General features: G+C 44.0%; 1 protein-coding gene across 1 annotated transcript in view; it reads left to right on the top strand.

The window, feature by feature from the left end:
- DMD (dystrophin) overlaps window positions 1-16,527 on the top strand; it is a 3,507,873-nt gene that overhangs the window by 836,538 nt on the left and 2,654,808 nt on the right. The window contains exon 12 of the mRNA XM_073614841.1: window positions 16,213-16,332. Within this exon, the coding sequence (XP_073470942.1) occupies window positions 16,213-16,332 (120 nt within the window). The remainder of the gene's footprint in view (window positions 1-16,212; window positions 16,333-16,527) is intronic.

Genomic DNA, 16,527 nt, shown 5'->3' with positions numbered 1-16,527 from the left:
ACAGTTTTCAGCTAAAGCTACAAGTTAGTGCAGTGCGTCCTGCTCACAGTGTTCAGCTAAAACTACAAGTTAGTGTAGTGAGAACTCTGCACAGTGTTCATCTAAAGCTACAAGTTAGTGTGGTGCGTCCTCACAGTGTTCAGCCAAAACTACAAGTTAGTGCAGTGCGTCCTGCTCACAGTGTTCAGCTAAAACTACAAGTTGGTGTAGTGAGACCTCTGCACAGTGTTCATCTAAAGCTACAAGTTAGTGCAGTGCGTCCTGCTCGCAGTTTTCAGCTAAAACTACAAGTTAATGTAGTGAGAACTCTGCACAATGTTCATCTAAAGCTACAAGTTAGTGCAGTGCCTCCTCCTCACAGTGTTCAGCTAAACCTACAAGTTATTTTTTTGCGAGCTCTGCACAGTGTTCATCTAAAGCTACAAGTTAGTGCAGTGCGTCCTGCTCACAGTGTTCAGCTAAAACTACAAGTTAGTGTGGTGCGTCCTCCTCACAGTTTTCAGCTAAAGCTACAAGTTAGTGTAGTGCGTCCTGCTCACAGTGTTCAGATAAAAATACAAGTTAGTGTGGTGCGTCCTCCTCACAGTTTTCAGCTAAAACTACAAGTTAGTGTAGTGAGACCTCTGCACAGTGTTCATCTAAAGCTACAAGTTAGTGCAGTGCTCCCTGCTCACAGTGTTCAGCTAAAACTACAAGTTAGTGCAGTGCGTCCTCCTCACAGTGTTCAGCTAAACCTACAAGTTATTTTTTTGCGAGCTCTGCACAGTGTTCATCTAAAGCTACAAGTTAGTGCAGTGCGTCCTGCTCACAGTGTTCAGCTAAAACTACAAGTTAGTGTAGTGAGACCTCTGCACAGTGTTCATCTAAAGCTACAAGTTAGTGCAGTGCGTCCTGCTCACAGTGTTCTGCTAAAACTACAAGTTAGTGTGGTGCGTCCTCCTCACAGTTTTCAGCTAAAACTACAAGTTAGTGTAGTGAGACCTCTGCACAGTGTTCATCTAAAGCTACAAGTTAGTGCAGTGCGTCCTGCTCACAGTGTTCAGCTAAAACTACAAGTTAGTGCAGTGCGTCCTCCTCACAGTATTCAGCTAAACCTACAAGTTATTTTTTTGCGAGCTCTGCACAGTGTTCATCTAAAGCTACAAGTTAGTGCAGTGCGTCCTGCTCACAGTGTTCAGCTAAAACTACAAGTTAGTGTAGTGAGACCTTTGCACAGTGTTCATCTAAAGCTACAAGTTAGTGCGGTGCGTCCTCCTCTCAGTGTTCAGCTAAAACTACAAGTTAGTGCAGTGCGTCCTGCTCACAGTTTTCAGCTAAAACTACAAGTTAGTGTGGAGCGTCCTCCTCACAGTGTTCAGCTAAAACTACAAGTTAGTGCAGTGCGTCCTGCTCACAGTGTTCAGCTAAAACTACAAGTTAGTGTGGTGCTTCCTCCTCACAGTTTTCAGCTAAAGCTACAAGTTAGTGCAGTGGGTCCTGCTCACAGTGTTCAGCTAAAACTACAAGTTAATGTAGTGAGAACTCTGCACAGTGTTCATCTAAAGCTACAAGTTAGTGTGGTGCGTCCTCACAGTGTTCAGCCAAAACTACAAGTTAGTGCAGTGCGTCCTGCTCACAGTGTTCAGCTAAAACTACAAGTTGGTGTAGTGAAACCTCTGCACAGTGTTCATCTAAAGCTACAAGTTAGTGCAGTGCATCCTGCTCGCAGTTTTCAGCTAAAACTACAAGTTAATGTAGTGAGAACTCTGCACAATGTTCATCTAAAGCTACAAGTTAGTGCAGTGCGTCCTGCTCACAGTGTTCAGCTAAAACTACAAGTTAGTGCAGTGCGTCCTCCTCACAGTGTTGAGCTAAACCTACAAGTTATTTTTTTGTGAGCTCTGCACAGTGTTCATCTAAAGCTACTAGTTAGTGCAGTGCATCCTGCTCACAGTGTTCAGCTAAAACTACAAGTTAGTGTAGTGAGACCTCTGCACAGTGTTCATCTAAAGCTACAAGTTAGTGCAGTGCGTCCTGCTCACAGTGTTCAGCTAAAACTACAAGTTAGTGTGGTGCGTCCTCCTCACAGTGTTCAGCTAAAACTAAAAGTTAGTGCAGTGCATCCTGCTCACAGTGTTCAGCTAAAACTACAAGTTAGTGTGGTGCATCCTCCTCACAGTTTTCAGCTAAAGCTACAAGTTAGTGTGGTGCGTCCTCCTCACAGTGTTCAGCTAAAACTACAAGTTAGTGCAGTGCGTCCTGCTCACAGTGTTCAGCTAAAACTACAAGTTAGTGTAGTGAGACCTCTGCACAGTGTTCATCTAAAGCTACAAGTTAGTGCAGTGCGTCCTGCTCGCAGTGTTCAGCTAAAACTACAAGTTAGTGTAGTGAGAACTCTGCACAGTGTTCATCTAAAGCTACAAGTTAGTGCAGTGCGTCCTGCTCACAGTGTTCAGCTAAAACTACAAGTTAGTGTGGTGCATCCTCCTCACAGTGTTCAGCTAAAACTACAAGTTAGTGCAGTGCGTCCTGCTCACAGTGTTCAGCTAAAACTACAAGTTAGTGTGGTGCATCCTCCTCACAGTTTTCAGCTAAAGCTACAAGTTAGTGCAGTGCATCCTGCTCACAGTGTTCAGCTAAAACTACAAGTTAGTGTAGTGAGAACTCTGCACAGTGTTCATCTAAAGCTACAAGTTAGTGCAGTGCGTCCTCCTCACAGTGTTCAGCTAAACCTACAAGTTATTTTTTTGCGAGCTCTGCACAGTGTTCATCTAAAGCTACAAGTTAGTGCAGTGCGTCCTGCTCACAGTGTTCAGCTAAAACTACAAGTTAGTGTAGTGCGTCCTGCTCACAGTGTTCAGCTAAAACTACAAGTTAGTGTGGTGCGTCCTCCTCACAGTTTTCAGCTAAAGCTACAAGTTAGTGTAGTGCATCCTGCTCACAGTGTTCAGCTAAAACTACAAGTTAGTGTGGTGCGTCCTCCTCACAGTTTTCAGCTAAAACTACAAGTTAGTGTAGTGAGACCTCTGCACAGTGTTCATCTAAAGCTACAAGTTAGTGCAGTGCGTCCTGCTCACAGTGTTCAGCTAAAACTACAAGTTAGTGCAGTGCGTCCTCCTCACAGTGTTCAGCTAAACCTACAAGTTATTTTTTTGCGAGCTCTGCACAGTGTTCATCTGAAGCTACAAGTTAGTGCAGTGCGTCCTGCTCACAGTGTTCAGCTAAAACTACAAGTTAGTGCAGTACGTCCTCCTCACAGTGTTCAGCTAAACCTACAATTTATTTTTTTGCGAGCTCTGCACAGTGTTCATCTAAAGCTACAAGTTAGTGCAGTGCGTCCTGCTTACAGTGTTCAGCTAAAACTACAAGTTAGTGTAGTGAGACCTCTGCACAGTGTTCATCTAAAGCTACAAGTTAGTGCAGTGCGTCCTGCTCACAGTGTTCAGCTAAAACTACAAGTTAGTGTAGTGAGAACTCTGCACAGTGTTCATCTAAAGCTACAAGTTAGTGCAGTGCGTCCTGCTCACAGTGTTCAGCTAAAACTACAAGTTAGTGTGGTGCGTCCTCCTCACAGTGTTCAGCTAAAACTACAAGTTAGTGCAGTGCGTCCTGCTCACAGTGTTCAGCTAAAACTACAAGTTAGTGTGGTGCATCCTCCTCACAGTTTTCAGCTAAAGCTACAAGTTAGTGCAGTGCATCCTGCTCACAGTGTTCAGCTAAAACTACAAGTTAGTGTAGTGAGAACTCTGCACAGTGTTCATCTAAAGCTACAAGTTAGTGCAGTGCATCCTCCTCACAGTGTTCAGCTAAACCTACAAGTTATTTTTTTGCGAGCTCTGCACAGTGTTCATCTAAAGCTACATGTTAGTGCAGTGCGTCCTGCTCACAGTGTTCAGCTAAAACTACAAGTTAGTGTAGTGCGTCCTGCTCACAGTGTTCAGCTAAAACTACAAGTTAGTGTGGTGCGTCCTCCTCACAGTTTTCAGCTAAAGCTACAAGTTAGTGTAGTGCATCCTGCTCACAGTGTTCAGCTAAAACTACAAGTTAGTGTGGTGCGTCCTCCTCACAGTTTTCAGCTAAAACTACAAGTTAGTGTAGTGAGACCTCTGCACAGTGTTCATCTAAAGCTACAAGTTAGTGCAGTGCGTCCTGCTCACAGTGTTCAGCTAAAACTACAAGTTAGTGCAGTGCGTCCTCCTCACAGTGTTCAGCTAAACCTACAAGTTATTTTTTTGCGAGCTCTGCACAGTGTTCATCTGAAGCTACAAGTTAGTGCAGTGCGTCCTGCTCACAGTGTTCAGCTAAAACTACAAGTTAGTGCAGTGCGTCCTCCTCACAGTGTTCAGCTAAACCTACAAGTTATTTTTTTGCGAGCTCTGCACAGTTTTCAGCTAAAGCTACAAGTTAGTGCAGTGCATCCTGCTCACAGTGTTCAGCTAAAACTACAAGTTAGTGTAGTGAGAACTCTGCACAGTGTTCATCTAAAGCTACAAGTTAGTGCAGTGCGTCCTCCTCACAGTGTTCAGCTAAACCTACAAGTTATTTTTTTGCGAGCTCTGCACAGTGTTCATCTAAAGCTACAAGTTAGTGCAGTGCGTCCTGCTCACAGTGTTCAGCTAAAACTACAAGTTAGTGTAGTGCGTCCTGCTCACAGTGTTCAGCTAAAACTACAAGTTAGTGTGGTGCGTCCTCCTCACAGTTTTCAGCTAAAGCTACAAGTTAGTGTAGTGCATCCTGCTCACAGTGTTCAGCTAAAACTACAAGTTAGTGTGGTGCGTCCTCCTCACAGTTTTCAGCTAAAACTACAAGTTAGTGTAGTGAGACCTCTGCACAGTGTTCATCTAAAGCTACAAGTTAGTGCAGTGCGTCCTGCTCACAGTGTTCAGCTAAAACTACAAGTTAGTGCAGTGCGTCCTCCTCACAGTGTTCAGCTAAACCTACAAGTTATTTTTTTGCGAGCTCTGCACAGTGTTCATCTGAAGCTACAAGTTAGTGCAGTGCGTCCTGCTCACAGTGTTCAGCTAAAACTACAAGTTAGTGCAGTGCGTCCTCCTCACAGTGTTCAGCTAAACCTACAAGTTATTTTTTTGCGAGCTCTGCACAGTGTTCATCTAAAGCTACAAGTTAGTGCAGTGCGTCCTGCTTACAGTGTTCAGCTAAAACTACAAGTTAGTGTAGTGAGACCTCTGCACAGTGTTCATCTAAAGCTACAAGTTAGTGCAGTGTGTCCTGCTCACAGTGTTCAGCTAAAACTACAAGTTAGTGTAGTGAGAACTCTGCACAGTGTTCATCTAAAGCTACAAGTTAGTGCAGTGCGTCCTGCTCACAGTGTTCAGCTAAAACTACAAGTTAGTGTGGTGCATCCTCCTCACAGTGTTCAGCCAAAACTACAAGTTAGTGCAGTGTGTCCTGCTCACAGTGTTCAGCTAAAACTACAAGTTAGTGTGGTGCGTCCTCCTCACAGGGTTCAGCTAAAGCTACAAGTTAGTGTAGTGCGTCCTGCTCACAGTGTTCAGCTAAAACTACACGTTAGTGTAGTGAGAACTCTGCACAGTGCTCATCTAAAGCTACAAGTTAGTGCAGTGCGTCCTCCTCACAGTGTTCAGCTAATCCTACAAGTTATTTTTTGTGAGCTCTGCACAGTGTTCATCTAAAGTTACAAGTTAGTGCAGTGCGTCCTGCTCACAGTGTTCAGCTAAAACTACAAGTTAGTGTGGTGCGTCCTCCTCACAGTGTTCAGCTAAAACTACAAGTTAGTGCAGTGCGTCCTGCTCACAGTGTTCAGCTAAAACTACAAGTTAGTGTGTTGCATCCTCCTCACAGTTTTCAACTAAAGCTACAAGTTAGTGTAGTGAGAACTCTGCACAGTGTTCATCTAAAGCTACAAGTTAGTGCAGTGCGTCCTCCTCACAGTGTTCAGCTAAACCTACAAGTTATTTTTTTGCGAGCTCTGCACAGTGTTCATCTAAAGCTACAAGTTAGTGCAGTGCGTCCTCCTCACAGTGTTCAGCTAAAACTACAAGTTAGTGTGGTGCGTCCTCCTCACAGTGTTCAGCTAAACCTACAAGTTTATTTTTTTGCGAGCTCTGCACAGTGTTCAGCTAAAGCTACCTGTAGAATGTTGGTGGTGTTCTCATACTACAGGCAGGCAGTTGATTTTGCCAGCTGCAGTATCAATACATATATAGTGCAGCTACAGGCCATTAGTATGTCTGGAAGGCCAAGAAGGAGAGGCAGACAGTCACAAGCCAATAAGAGAGGGCAAGCAGGCACTGTGTTTGGTGCTGGTCGTGGAGACGGTGCATCCTCTTCAGCACGTGGCCGTGGGACACGCTTGGCCTTTTTTTCGCCAGCTGGCCATGTTGAGCCGCAACATGCGGAAGACTTGGTTGAGTGGATGACCAAGCCGTCCTCATCCTCCTCATCCTCTCTCACCCATGCTCAGGGTACTTTGTCTGGCAAAGCAGCGGCCTCTTCCCTTGGCTCAATGTCATCAGTGACTCCTTCCCTAGCCCCACCATGTCCTCCCGAGGAGTCCCTCAAACTGTTTGACCACAGTGTTGGGTACATGCTCCAGGAGGATGCCCAGCGTTTGGAAGGCTCTGATGATGATACTGAGCTCGATGAAGGCAGTAACATGAGCACGGACAGAGGGGGTGCCCAAGAAGGACAGCAATCTGGCAGTCATTCTCCCCCTGCTGCAGCATACTGTCAGGTTTGCTCCAGTGATGAGGAGGGAGGGGATGATGAGGTCACTGACTCAACATGGGTGCCTGATAGGAGAGAGGAGGAGGAGGAGGAGGCGGCACATCACCAACGAGTCTCTGCGCGTTATTCAAAAAGTTCTTTGGTGTGGGCCTTTTTTGAGACGAGTGCATCAGATCGCACCGCTGCTATTTGCAACATATGTCTCAAGCGTATCTCGCGTGGCCAAAACATCTCCCGCTTGGGTACCACATGCTTGACCAGACATATGTTGACCTGCCATGCAGTTCATTGGCAAGCATATCTAGAATACCCACACCAAAGAACAAAGAGGACCTCTCCTTGCTCCTCATCAGCTGAGATCTCCAACCCCACTATACCTTCAGTCCTCTCTGAGACCTGCACTGAGAGGAATGAAGGTGTAGAATTAGGCGTGTCACTGCCATGGTCTTGTGGGCAATCTGCTTTCGGTACACCGACGTCAGATTGTACCAGGCAAATTTCCCTGCCCCAGCTGCTGCACCGCCGAAAGAAATTCACTCCCAGCCATCCACATGCCCAGTGGTTGAATGCTAGCTTGGCAAAATTGCTAGCACTTCAACTGCTGCCTTTTCAGTTGGTAGACTCTGCCCCCTTCCGTGAGTTTGTGGGATGTGTGGTTCCTCAGTGGCAGGTACCCAAACGCCACTTTTTCTCACGGAAGGCGATTCCGGCTCTCTACCGGCATGTGGAAGGCAATGTCCATGCCTCGCTGGACAGGGCGGTCAGCGGTAAGGTGCATATTACCGCTGACTCATGGTCCAGCAGGCATGGACAGGGACGTTACCTAAGTTTCACCGCACATTGGGTGACTCTGCTGGCAGCTGGGAAGAATGCAGGACAAGGTGCAGTAGTGTTGGAGGTTGTTCCACCACCACGCCTCCAAAATGCCACTACTAATGATTGTGACACACCTCTCTCCTCCACCCTCTCCTCTTCTTCTTCCTCCATGGCCTCTTCCTGTGCTTTATCCTCGGAACCAGCGGTGCTCCGTAGCCGTTCAAGGGGCTACACAAGTACGCAGGCCAAAAGATGCCATGCGGTGCTTGAGCTGCTGTGCTTGGGGGACAGGAGCCACACTGGGGCAGAGGTTCTGTCAGCTCTGCAGGGGCAGGTTCAGAGGTGGTTGACGCAACGCCAACTTAAGGCAGGAATGGTGGTTTGAGACAATGGCAGCAACCTCCTCTCTGCCCTCCGACAGGGACAAATGACCCATGTGCCCTGTTTGGCTTACGTCCTTAACTTGGTGGTGCAGCGGTTCTTGGGCAGGTACCCAGGCTTACAGGATGTCCTGAGGCAGGCCAGGAAAGTCTGTGTGTATTTCCGCCAGTCATATAATGCTAGTGCTCGGCTGGCGGACCTCCAAAAGGAGTTTAACCTGCCCAAGAACTGCCTAATCTGTGACATGTCCACCAGGTGGAACTCAACGTTGGCCATGCTGCGGCGGCTGCACACGCAGCAGAGGGCCATCAATGAGTACCTGTGTGACTATGGCACCAGGACAGGGTCAGGGGAGCTTGGTTTTTTCCCCACGCCAGTGGGCCATGATCAGGGATGCATGCACTGTCCTGTCACCATTTGAGGAGGCCACGAGGATGGTGAGCAGTGACGGTACATGCATCAGTGACACTGTCCCCCTTGTCCACCTGTTGGAGCACACGCTGCGTGGAATAATGGACAGGGCACTTGAGGTAGAACAGAGGCAGGAAGAGGAGGACTTCCTTAGCTCTCAAGGCCCCCTTTATCCAGACAGTGTTCCTGCGTGCCCGCCGATCACACAGGAAGAGGATGAGGAGGAGGAGGAGGAAGATTGTGTCAGTATGGAGGTGGAGCCTGGCACTCAGCATCAGCAGCAGTCTTTAAGGGATCAGTCCCAAGAAACACATGGACTTGTACGTGGCTGGGAGGAGGTGGCTGCAGACCATGTCGTCCTTAGTGACCCAGAGGACTCCGGACCGAATGCCTCAGCAAACCTACGCTGCATGGCCTCCCTGATCCTGCAAAGCCTGCGTAAGGATCCTCGTATTCGTGGTATCAAGGAGAAGGACCAATACTGGCTGGCAACCCTCCTTGATCCACGTTACAAGGGTAAGGTTGCGGACCTTATCTTGCCATCGCAGAGGGAGCAGAGGATGAAACATCTTCGGGAGGCCTTGCAGAAAGGTCTGTGCAACGCGTTCCCAGAGACTGGGAGGCTACAAACTCCTGTTTCTGGACAACGTGTTGCTGAGGCTTTGGTCAGTCAAAGAAGGAGCGGTGGAGAAGGTGGCCGTCTGACCGATGCGTTCAGACAATTTTTTGGTCCGCAGCCCCAAGGTATGATTGGTTCCAGCAACCATCGCCACCTGTTTTACATGGTGCAGGAATACCTAGGGGCAAGATCTGACTTGGACACCTTTCCCACCGAAAATCCTCTGGGTTACTGGGTCTTGAGGATGGATCACTGGCTAGAGCTTGCACAATATGCAATTGAGCTACTGGCCTGTCCTGCATCCAGCGTTCTTTCGGAACGCACATTCAGTGCTGCTGGAGGCTTTGTAACCGATCACAGGGTGCATCTGTCCACCGACTCGGTCGATCGACTGACCTTCATAAAAATGAATCAGTCTTGGATCACCACCAGCTACCAAGCACCTGATGCTGATGTAACCGAATAATTTTTTTCAGAACCCTTCAAAGACTGCCTATGCTGATGCTGAGTGACTATCCCTGAGTAATTATCCTCTTCCTCCTCAATGATCATGCTGATAGCTTGTAAGAACATTTTTGGTTCTGGGCGCCACCAGCAGTGCCTAAGGCCTAATTTTTCAGCCCTTGTTTAACAGGGGCGTGTAATTACAATTTTTGATGCAATACTTTGCAGCAGGGCTCGTTCCTGTGTTCCAACTAGAGTGTCTGTGAGGACTTACAGTGTTGTGGCACCAGCACCACCACCACCACCAAAGGCCCAATTTTTCTGCCCTTGTTCAACAGGAGCATGTAATTACAATTCTTGATCTAATATTTTACAGCAGGGCCCATTTCTGCACCCACCAAGAGCGAGTGAGGACTTACAGTGTTGTGGCACCAGCACCACCACCACCACCAAAGGCCCAATTTTTCTGCCCTTGTTCAACAGGGGCATGTAATTACAATTCTTGATCTAATATTTCACAGCAGGGCCCATTTCTGCGCCCACCAAGAGCGAGTGAGGACTTACAGTGTTGTGGCACCAGCACCACCACCAGCACCAAAGGCCCAATTTTTCTGCCCCTGCTCAACAGGGGCATGTAATTACAATTCTTGATCTAATATTTCACAGCAGGGCCCTGTGAGGGCTTACAGTGTTGTGGCCACAACAACACCTAAGGCCCAAATTTCTGCTGAGTATATAGGGCAGGCCCCTACTTTCAAACATCTAACTTACAAACGACTCCTACTTGCAAACGGAAGGAGACAACAGGAAGTGAGATGAAATCTACCCCTAGGAAGGGAAATTCTCTCCTGTAAGAGTTAATATGGGAAAAACATTTCTCCTTTCCACTGATGCTTTCCAATCCTTGTTCCACAAAAAAACTCAAATTTTCAAAAAACATTTGTCATTGGGACAAAAAGTGAGGTGAAATCTTCTGAAGAGGAGGACAGACAGCAAAACAAATGTCACAGGGATGATAACCCTTCCCTATGTTTTCCAAAAAGCTTAAAAAAGATTTTTTGGCTGGAGCTAAATACGTTAAAAATGTACCAGTTCAAAATTACAAACAGATTCTACTTAACAACAAACCTACAGTCCCTGTCTTGTTTGCACCGCCTGTATACTGCTGTTCAGAGTATATAGGGCGTGGTGGCCCCACACCTTTCCTTATTTTAATTTGGGTGCGGGGTTCCCCTTAATATCCATACAAGACCCAAAGGGCCTGGTAATGGACTGGGGGGTACCCATGCTGTTTGTCTCACTGATTTTCATCCATATTGCCAGGACCCGACATTACACTAAACCCGCAAGCAGTTTTAAATGAGATTTTTTCCTTTAAAAATGACATTTTGTGCAGGGACTGTTCTAAACACGGGAAACACGCGCCACTTTACAGGCATACTATAGACACACCCCAGGTACGATATTTAAAGGAATATTTCACTTTTTTTTTTTTTTTTACTTTAAGCATCATTAAAATCACTGCTCCCGAAAAAACGGCCCTTTTTAAAAGTTTTTTTTGCATTGATACATGTCCCCTGGGGCAGGACCCGGGTCCCCAAACCCTTTTTAGGACAATACCATGCAAATTAGCCTTTAAAATGAGCACTTTTGATTTTGAACGTTCGAGTCCCATAGACGTCAATGGGGTTCTAACGTTCGTGCAAATTTTCGGTCTGTTCGCAGGTTCTGGCGCGAACCGAACCGGGGGGTGTTCGGCTCATCCCTACTGGAGAATCTACCAGAAAGAGCTGGAATAATATATGTAAGCAGGGACTCTCCTGGAGTTCAGCATGTAAGCAGCAAAATTCCATATGTCAGTATAAGACATAAAGAACGTTATGGGCACTGACTTACGCCATCAGTTTTAACCCATAACTAAAATATTAATTTTGGGTCAGCTCACCCTTTGATATCAACCTTTTATGAAAAATATAAACATAAATTGATATACATTCAGCTTTTTAAAATTTATTTTACCTGTTCTTTAAAACAACTATGCCATATAATATACGCAGTAAATAGGAACGTATATAATCTAAATATATAAAATAGCACTGATGGTGTGAAAAAAATGGGTGATAAAAAATGAATGAAGCTGCTATACACAAAGCGCTAAACATCTGCATATAGTGATAAAATATAAATACAGCGCTCACAAACAAAAACCCATAATAAGTAATAACAAAAATATAAAGTCCATATGAAACTGTGAAGGTGCTTCACAAATAAAATCAGGCATTGAAATGATCAGAGGATGCAGCAAATACCGTTATTAGCGTTCCCACAAGACCGGAAATTATGTCAGTACCGGAAGTGCGTTGCGTCAATACATTTCGCCCTCCCACAGGGCGTCATCAAAGGACCATCCTTTGATGATGCCCTGTGGGTGTTTGCTGCATCCTCTGATCATTTCAAATGCCTAATTTTGACTTACTTTTGTAAGTATAACCTTTTATGTGCAATACATTTTCAATCTTAGCATACTTCACTATTCGTCCCCCCTTTTTTCTTCCTTTTTGGGTACTTGTTTTTGTATGGCTGAGTATTAACGTTGAAGGATCGTTTATCATCTCATCAGTGAACCTGCCATCCTGCAACATTCTCTGGATATCTCTATAAGCCTATATTGACTCCCAGACTGCAAAGCTGGGTGCCATTGTGATTTGGTGAGTGGGGACACATGTGGGGGTGTCTTGGTACACCTGAAAACATTTCTGCAACTTTTTCTCTGCACTTTCTGCACACCAGATGGGAAGCATTCCTTGCAATTTTACACATTATTTGTGAAAGTACCTTCACAGTTTCATATGGGCTTTATATTTTTGTTATCACTTATTATGGGTTTTTGTTTGTGAGCGCTGTATTTATATTTTATCAATACGTAGTAAATAGCTAGTATAATAAACTTTCATACATTACTGACTGTCTAAACTGTTGTATCAGATTGACCTCTCTTTTTCCTAGTGCATTACTATGTCTTTTTTTTATTGACACTTTTAGTCAGTTTCAAAGATACTTTGGCTATAACAAAGCTGACCTTGATTTGTTTGTGCATCATAGAAACAACTGGTCCGTTACCATTATTCTAACTGAAAGATAACCTTCAGAAATACAGCTGAGTTCTGCTGTTTTGTAAATGCATCTTTATAATTTATTTATTTTTTAAACAGTAGCCTTTTTGTTTTATTAAGTTTATGAAATATCAAAGTCGTCTTATTTGAAACAGTAAACTTTGAGTAAAAAATATTTCCATAAAAGGAATGGTGAAGCCTGTTGGTTAATACCTATCTCCACTTTTGTGCTAATATTTTAGGCTTGTTTCACTGTGCCACACTCACTGCCTTACCTGTATACTTCAGTTGTGTTTTGTTGGTGCACACTCATTCTCCAAATAAATGATGAGGTATTGTTTGCTGACACTTTTTGGTGCATTCCCATATATTAAAATTGGCTTGACTTTTGTAGAATCTAATTCTTATATCTTTCAGTAAAAAATCTTTAAATATATCTAAAACACAAAGTGTTTGGTCTAGTTTTAATTTTTTTTTCTGTCTGTGTTCTTTTGTGAAGCATTTCCTTCACTTTCTGTTCTGGAGACATAACAGGAGGTGAAATCAAAGGAAGAGGATGCAAACATATTGTTAATGGGATTATGCATAGAGAAAAAGGGCAGTGGTGTGTTCTGAAAGTGGTATCAGAATGAAAGTTAAGCCCCAAATGCATTGGCCGTTTCTATAGAAACTGCAGTCGGTCCAACAGAAGCCAGCCTTTTGGCCAGCCTCTGTCGAAGGGGCATGACTGTAAAAGGCCTGCCGACCAGCTCCAGGTCAATGCTTTCAGCCAATGGCTGAGAACACTAACTGGTGTGTTCTGGGGGGGCATCAGAACAGCAGGGGAGATCCCTGTACTAACATCGGATGCTAGTATAGCAGCTCCGACCTGAGCTGCCAGTTTTTTTTTTCGTTCAGCCCGTTGAATTGAATGAAGAAAAAACTAGCAGTGTGTGCTATGTTTAAGCCTTCAGTAGCTGGGAAAAGGTGTTCTGTTGGGAGTAGATAGTGTGCTACACATTGATAACTATTGAATTTACAAATATAATATACTGTTAGAGCCGGTTCACACTGAGGCAGCATGACTTGCAGTGCGACTGCCTCAGACGACTTGAACACGACTGCAGTGGCGACTTGCAAAACGACTTCTATATAGAAGTCAATGCAAGTCGCCTCAAGTCGCCCCCAAAGTCGTACAGGAACCTTTTTCTAAGTATGAGCAACTTGCGTTGCTCCGATTAGAACGGTTCCATTGTACAGAACAGGACACGACTTGTCAGGCAGCTAAGTCGCCTGACAAGTTGTCCCAGTGTGAACCGGCTCTTATAGTGAACCTCTGTCCCAGTTTCAAATTCTGTATGTGCTGCATAGAAGCAGATAAGGTTATTCCTAGTTAGAAAAGTTTATTCCGTGCCCCTCTCTAATTTTACTTCACTTTGTTATTGGGACTTGATTTACCATAACTTCATGGCTAAACTCTACTAACTGCTTTTCCCCTGATCAATGAGATTGCTGTAGTGGCCAATAAGGGCTCTTTTACTGAACAGTAGGATGGCAGTTGGTGGGACTCAGCCTTGAAGTGAGAAAATGTCAGTTCCCAGTAAGAAAGTGAAACTAAATCAATTTGGGGTACCAAATTACAGTTAAAGTGGTTGTAAAAGCTTATGGTTTTTACCTTAATGCATTCTCTGCATTCAACTAAAAATGTGTGTTCAGCTCCCCCTCAGCCCTCCTAAACACTTACCTGCACCAAATTTCTATCTAGTGCTGGGCCTGAGAGCATCAGCACTGCTCTCTCTCTCTCCTCACTGGACATGGAGGCAGCAGTGGGAAACATTGGCTCCTACTGCTGTCAATAAAATTCACTAAGGAGGGAGCGGGGGGCGGGGTTGAGCAGCACTGTGTGTGTGAATAGAAGTACACAACTCAGCTTGGAAATGAGCCGACACATGTGCCACCATAGGAAGCAGCTTCCTATGGTGACTAATGAAAAAGTGGAGGAGCCAGCAGCACCAGAGGGGGACCAGAGAAGAGGAGGATTTGGTCCACTATGTCCAAAACCTGTGCACAAAGCAGATAAGTATGACATGGTTGTTATTCCAAAAAACAACAACTTTACAACCACTTTAATAGCATGCATCATGTGGTGTTGAACATTTTAAATAGGGTAGAGGTTCACTATAATATAGCATGGCTCACCTACCCTGGGCTACAATACAAAAATATAAGCCAGGGCCACATAGCATCTGCTTTTTCTGTGGAATAGTGTGGTGGTAGAACTGCTATAATACATACTTTGGGATGGCTTTACTAAAGGAAAATAGACTGCTCGCTATGCAAGGTAAGTTGCACTGTGCAAGGGAATTTTCCCCAGAGCTTAATGAATGTGGTAAAATGTCACTGTGCAAAGAATACCCAATCATGTGCAAAGAAAATTAAAAAACATTATTTTGTAGCTTGCTTAAACATATTGAATGATTGAGGTCAACGGAGCATCACCTCATTTGCCTGGCTCTGGGAGTAATTCACTTGCAAAGTGGACACTCTATTTGCCTTTAATAAATTAACCCCTTAGTTTCTGGCAGGAAATTGAAAGAAGTTGCTGGAGATGACATCATTTCACTTTGATGCAGATCTTTCATCAGCTCACCAAAAAGTTAACAAGATGTTGTGTTTTTAAAGCAGGCACGGGGAAGAAATGTGTGCAGGTAGGCTTGCATGCACAATTATTATCCTACTATTTTACAGGTATTGCATAGAAAGAAACATTTAGTTTTGTTTTAATCTCTTTTAATAATTTTTTCACAGTAGTTTTTCTTTAATCAAGAGTCATGTAATACTTTAAACCCCAGTGAGTGATGAGTTCAGTTAACAGCCTGTCTTGCAAAAAACATATTTCCTTTTGTAGACACTTATTTGCATAGAGTTAGAGAATGTATAGGTAGCAAATAAGGGCTGCATAGCAAAAAGAACGACAGGTTAAGCAGTCATATAGCATAAAAAACCTGACAGAAGAGAAAGGAGTTTAAGTACAGGAAGAAGATTCTTCAGTTCATTAGTAGTTATTGTAACTGCCTGGAAATCCTTTTCATCTTTCATGGATGGACTTCCTCCTTAATTTTTGAGTTTTATACTTCTTTTGTCCATTGCCACCTTTTACATAAATTGTGAGAGAGAGGAGGGAGATTATATTTTGACAGAAAAGATAATTAGACAGTCTAGCATAGTTCTATTACTTTCATTTATTACAAAATGGAAAGATTGTGTTTAACACAAGCAGATAACTACTAAATTACTAAATGCAGTCATGCTGTTAATAAAGGGTTTGAATAGGATATTACTCATAGCAGCAAAAGCAAGAAACAGTTGTTTTCTGTGTGTTCCATGGCATAAGCTATTTATATAAAATGTGTCATGTTTCTTTTACAAGTTCAGAGCAGAGCGGGTGCTTCCATGTAGAGGGAAGGGAGCTGAAAGAACGTCCCTCCACTCTACTTCCCTTCTTCTTGCTGTAAATAATGTAATGGGGATACCTGTTAAGGTGATAAATGTCTAAAATCTCACTTTGTGAGATTACTTCTCACTTCCTGTTATGACTCTGAAAAGGGGAAATTCCCAATTGCACACAGACAGAAAAGAAAAAAATCTGATAAGGGTTTCAACCAATCCCCACTCATTAAAACAGAGCTTTGGCATTAGATATGCTTTATTTTAAGTCATATTCCTTTCTAATGTTTTATTTGTCTTTTTCGCCTTATGTAGATTTTGCAGGATGACTTAGAACAAGAGCAAGTCAGAGTAAATTCTCTTACTCACATGGTGGTAGTGGTGGATGAAGCAAGTGGAGATAAAACTACAGCTGCCTTAGAAGAACAGTTACAGGCAAGTACAAAAGTGATGCAAATATACTGTATGTCGGCATATGTAAAATAGTATATCATGCTTTTAAGGCAAACAGTTATGGGATTTTTATTAAGTAATACAAAATATTTTTGTTCCTGTTATTCTCACTTTCCCCTAAGATGATAACATTGCTGCATTAATAAAGTGGTTATACAAAGTTATTTACCAAGGAAG

The sequence above is a fragment of the Aquarana catesbeiana genome, linkage group LG02 (assembly GCF_042186555.1).
Source record: "Aquarana catesbeiana isolate 2022-GZ linkage group LG02, ASM4218655v1, whole genome shotgun sequence".
Taxonomy (NCBI): Eukaryota; Metazoa; Chordata; class Amphibia; order Anura; family Ranidae; genus Aquarana; species Aquarana catesbeiana.
Note: the sequence above shows the minus strand (reverse complement) of the source record. Positions and strands in the feature narration are given on the sequence as shown.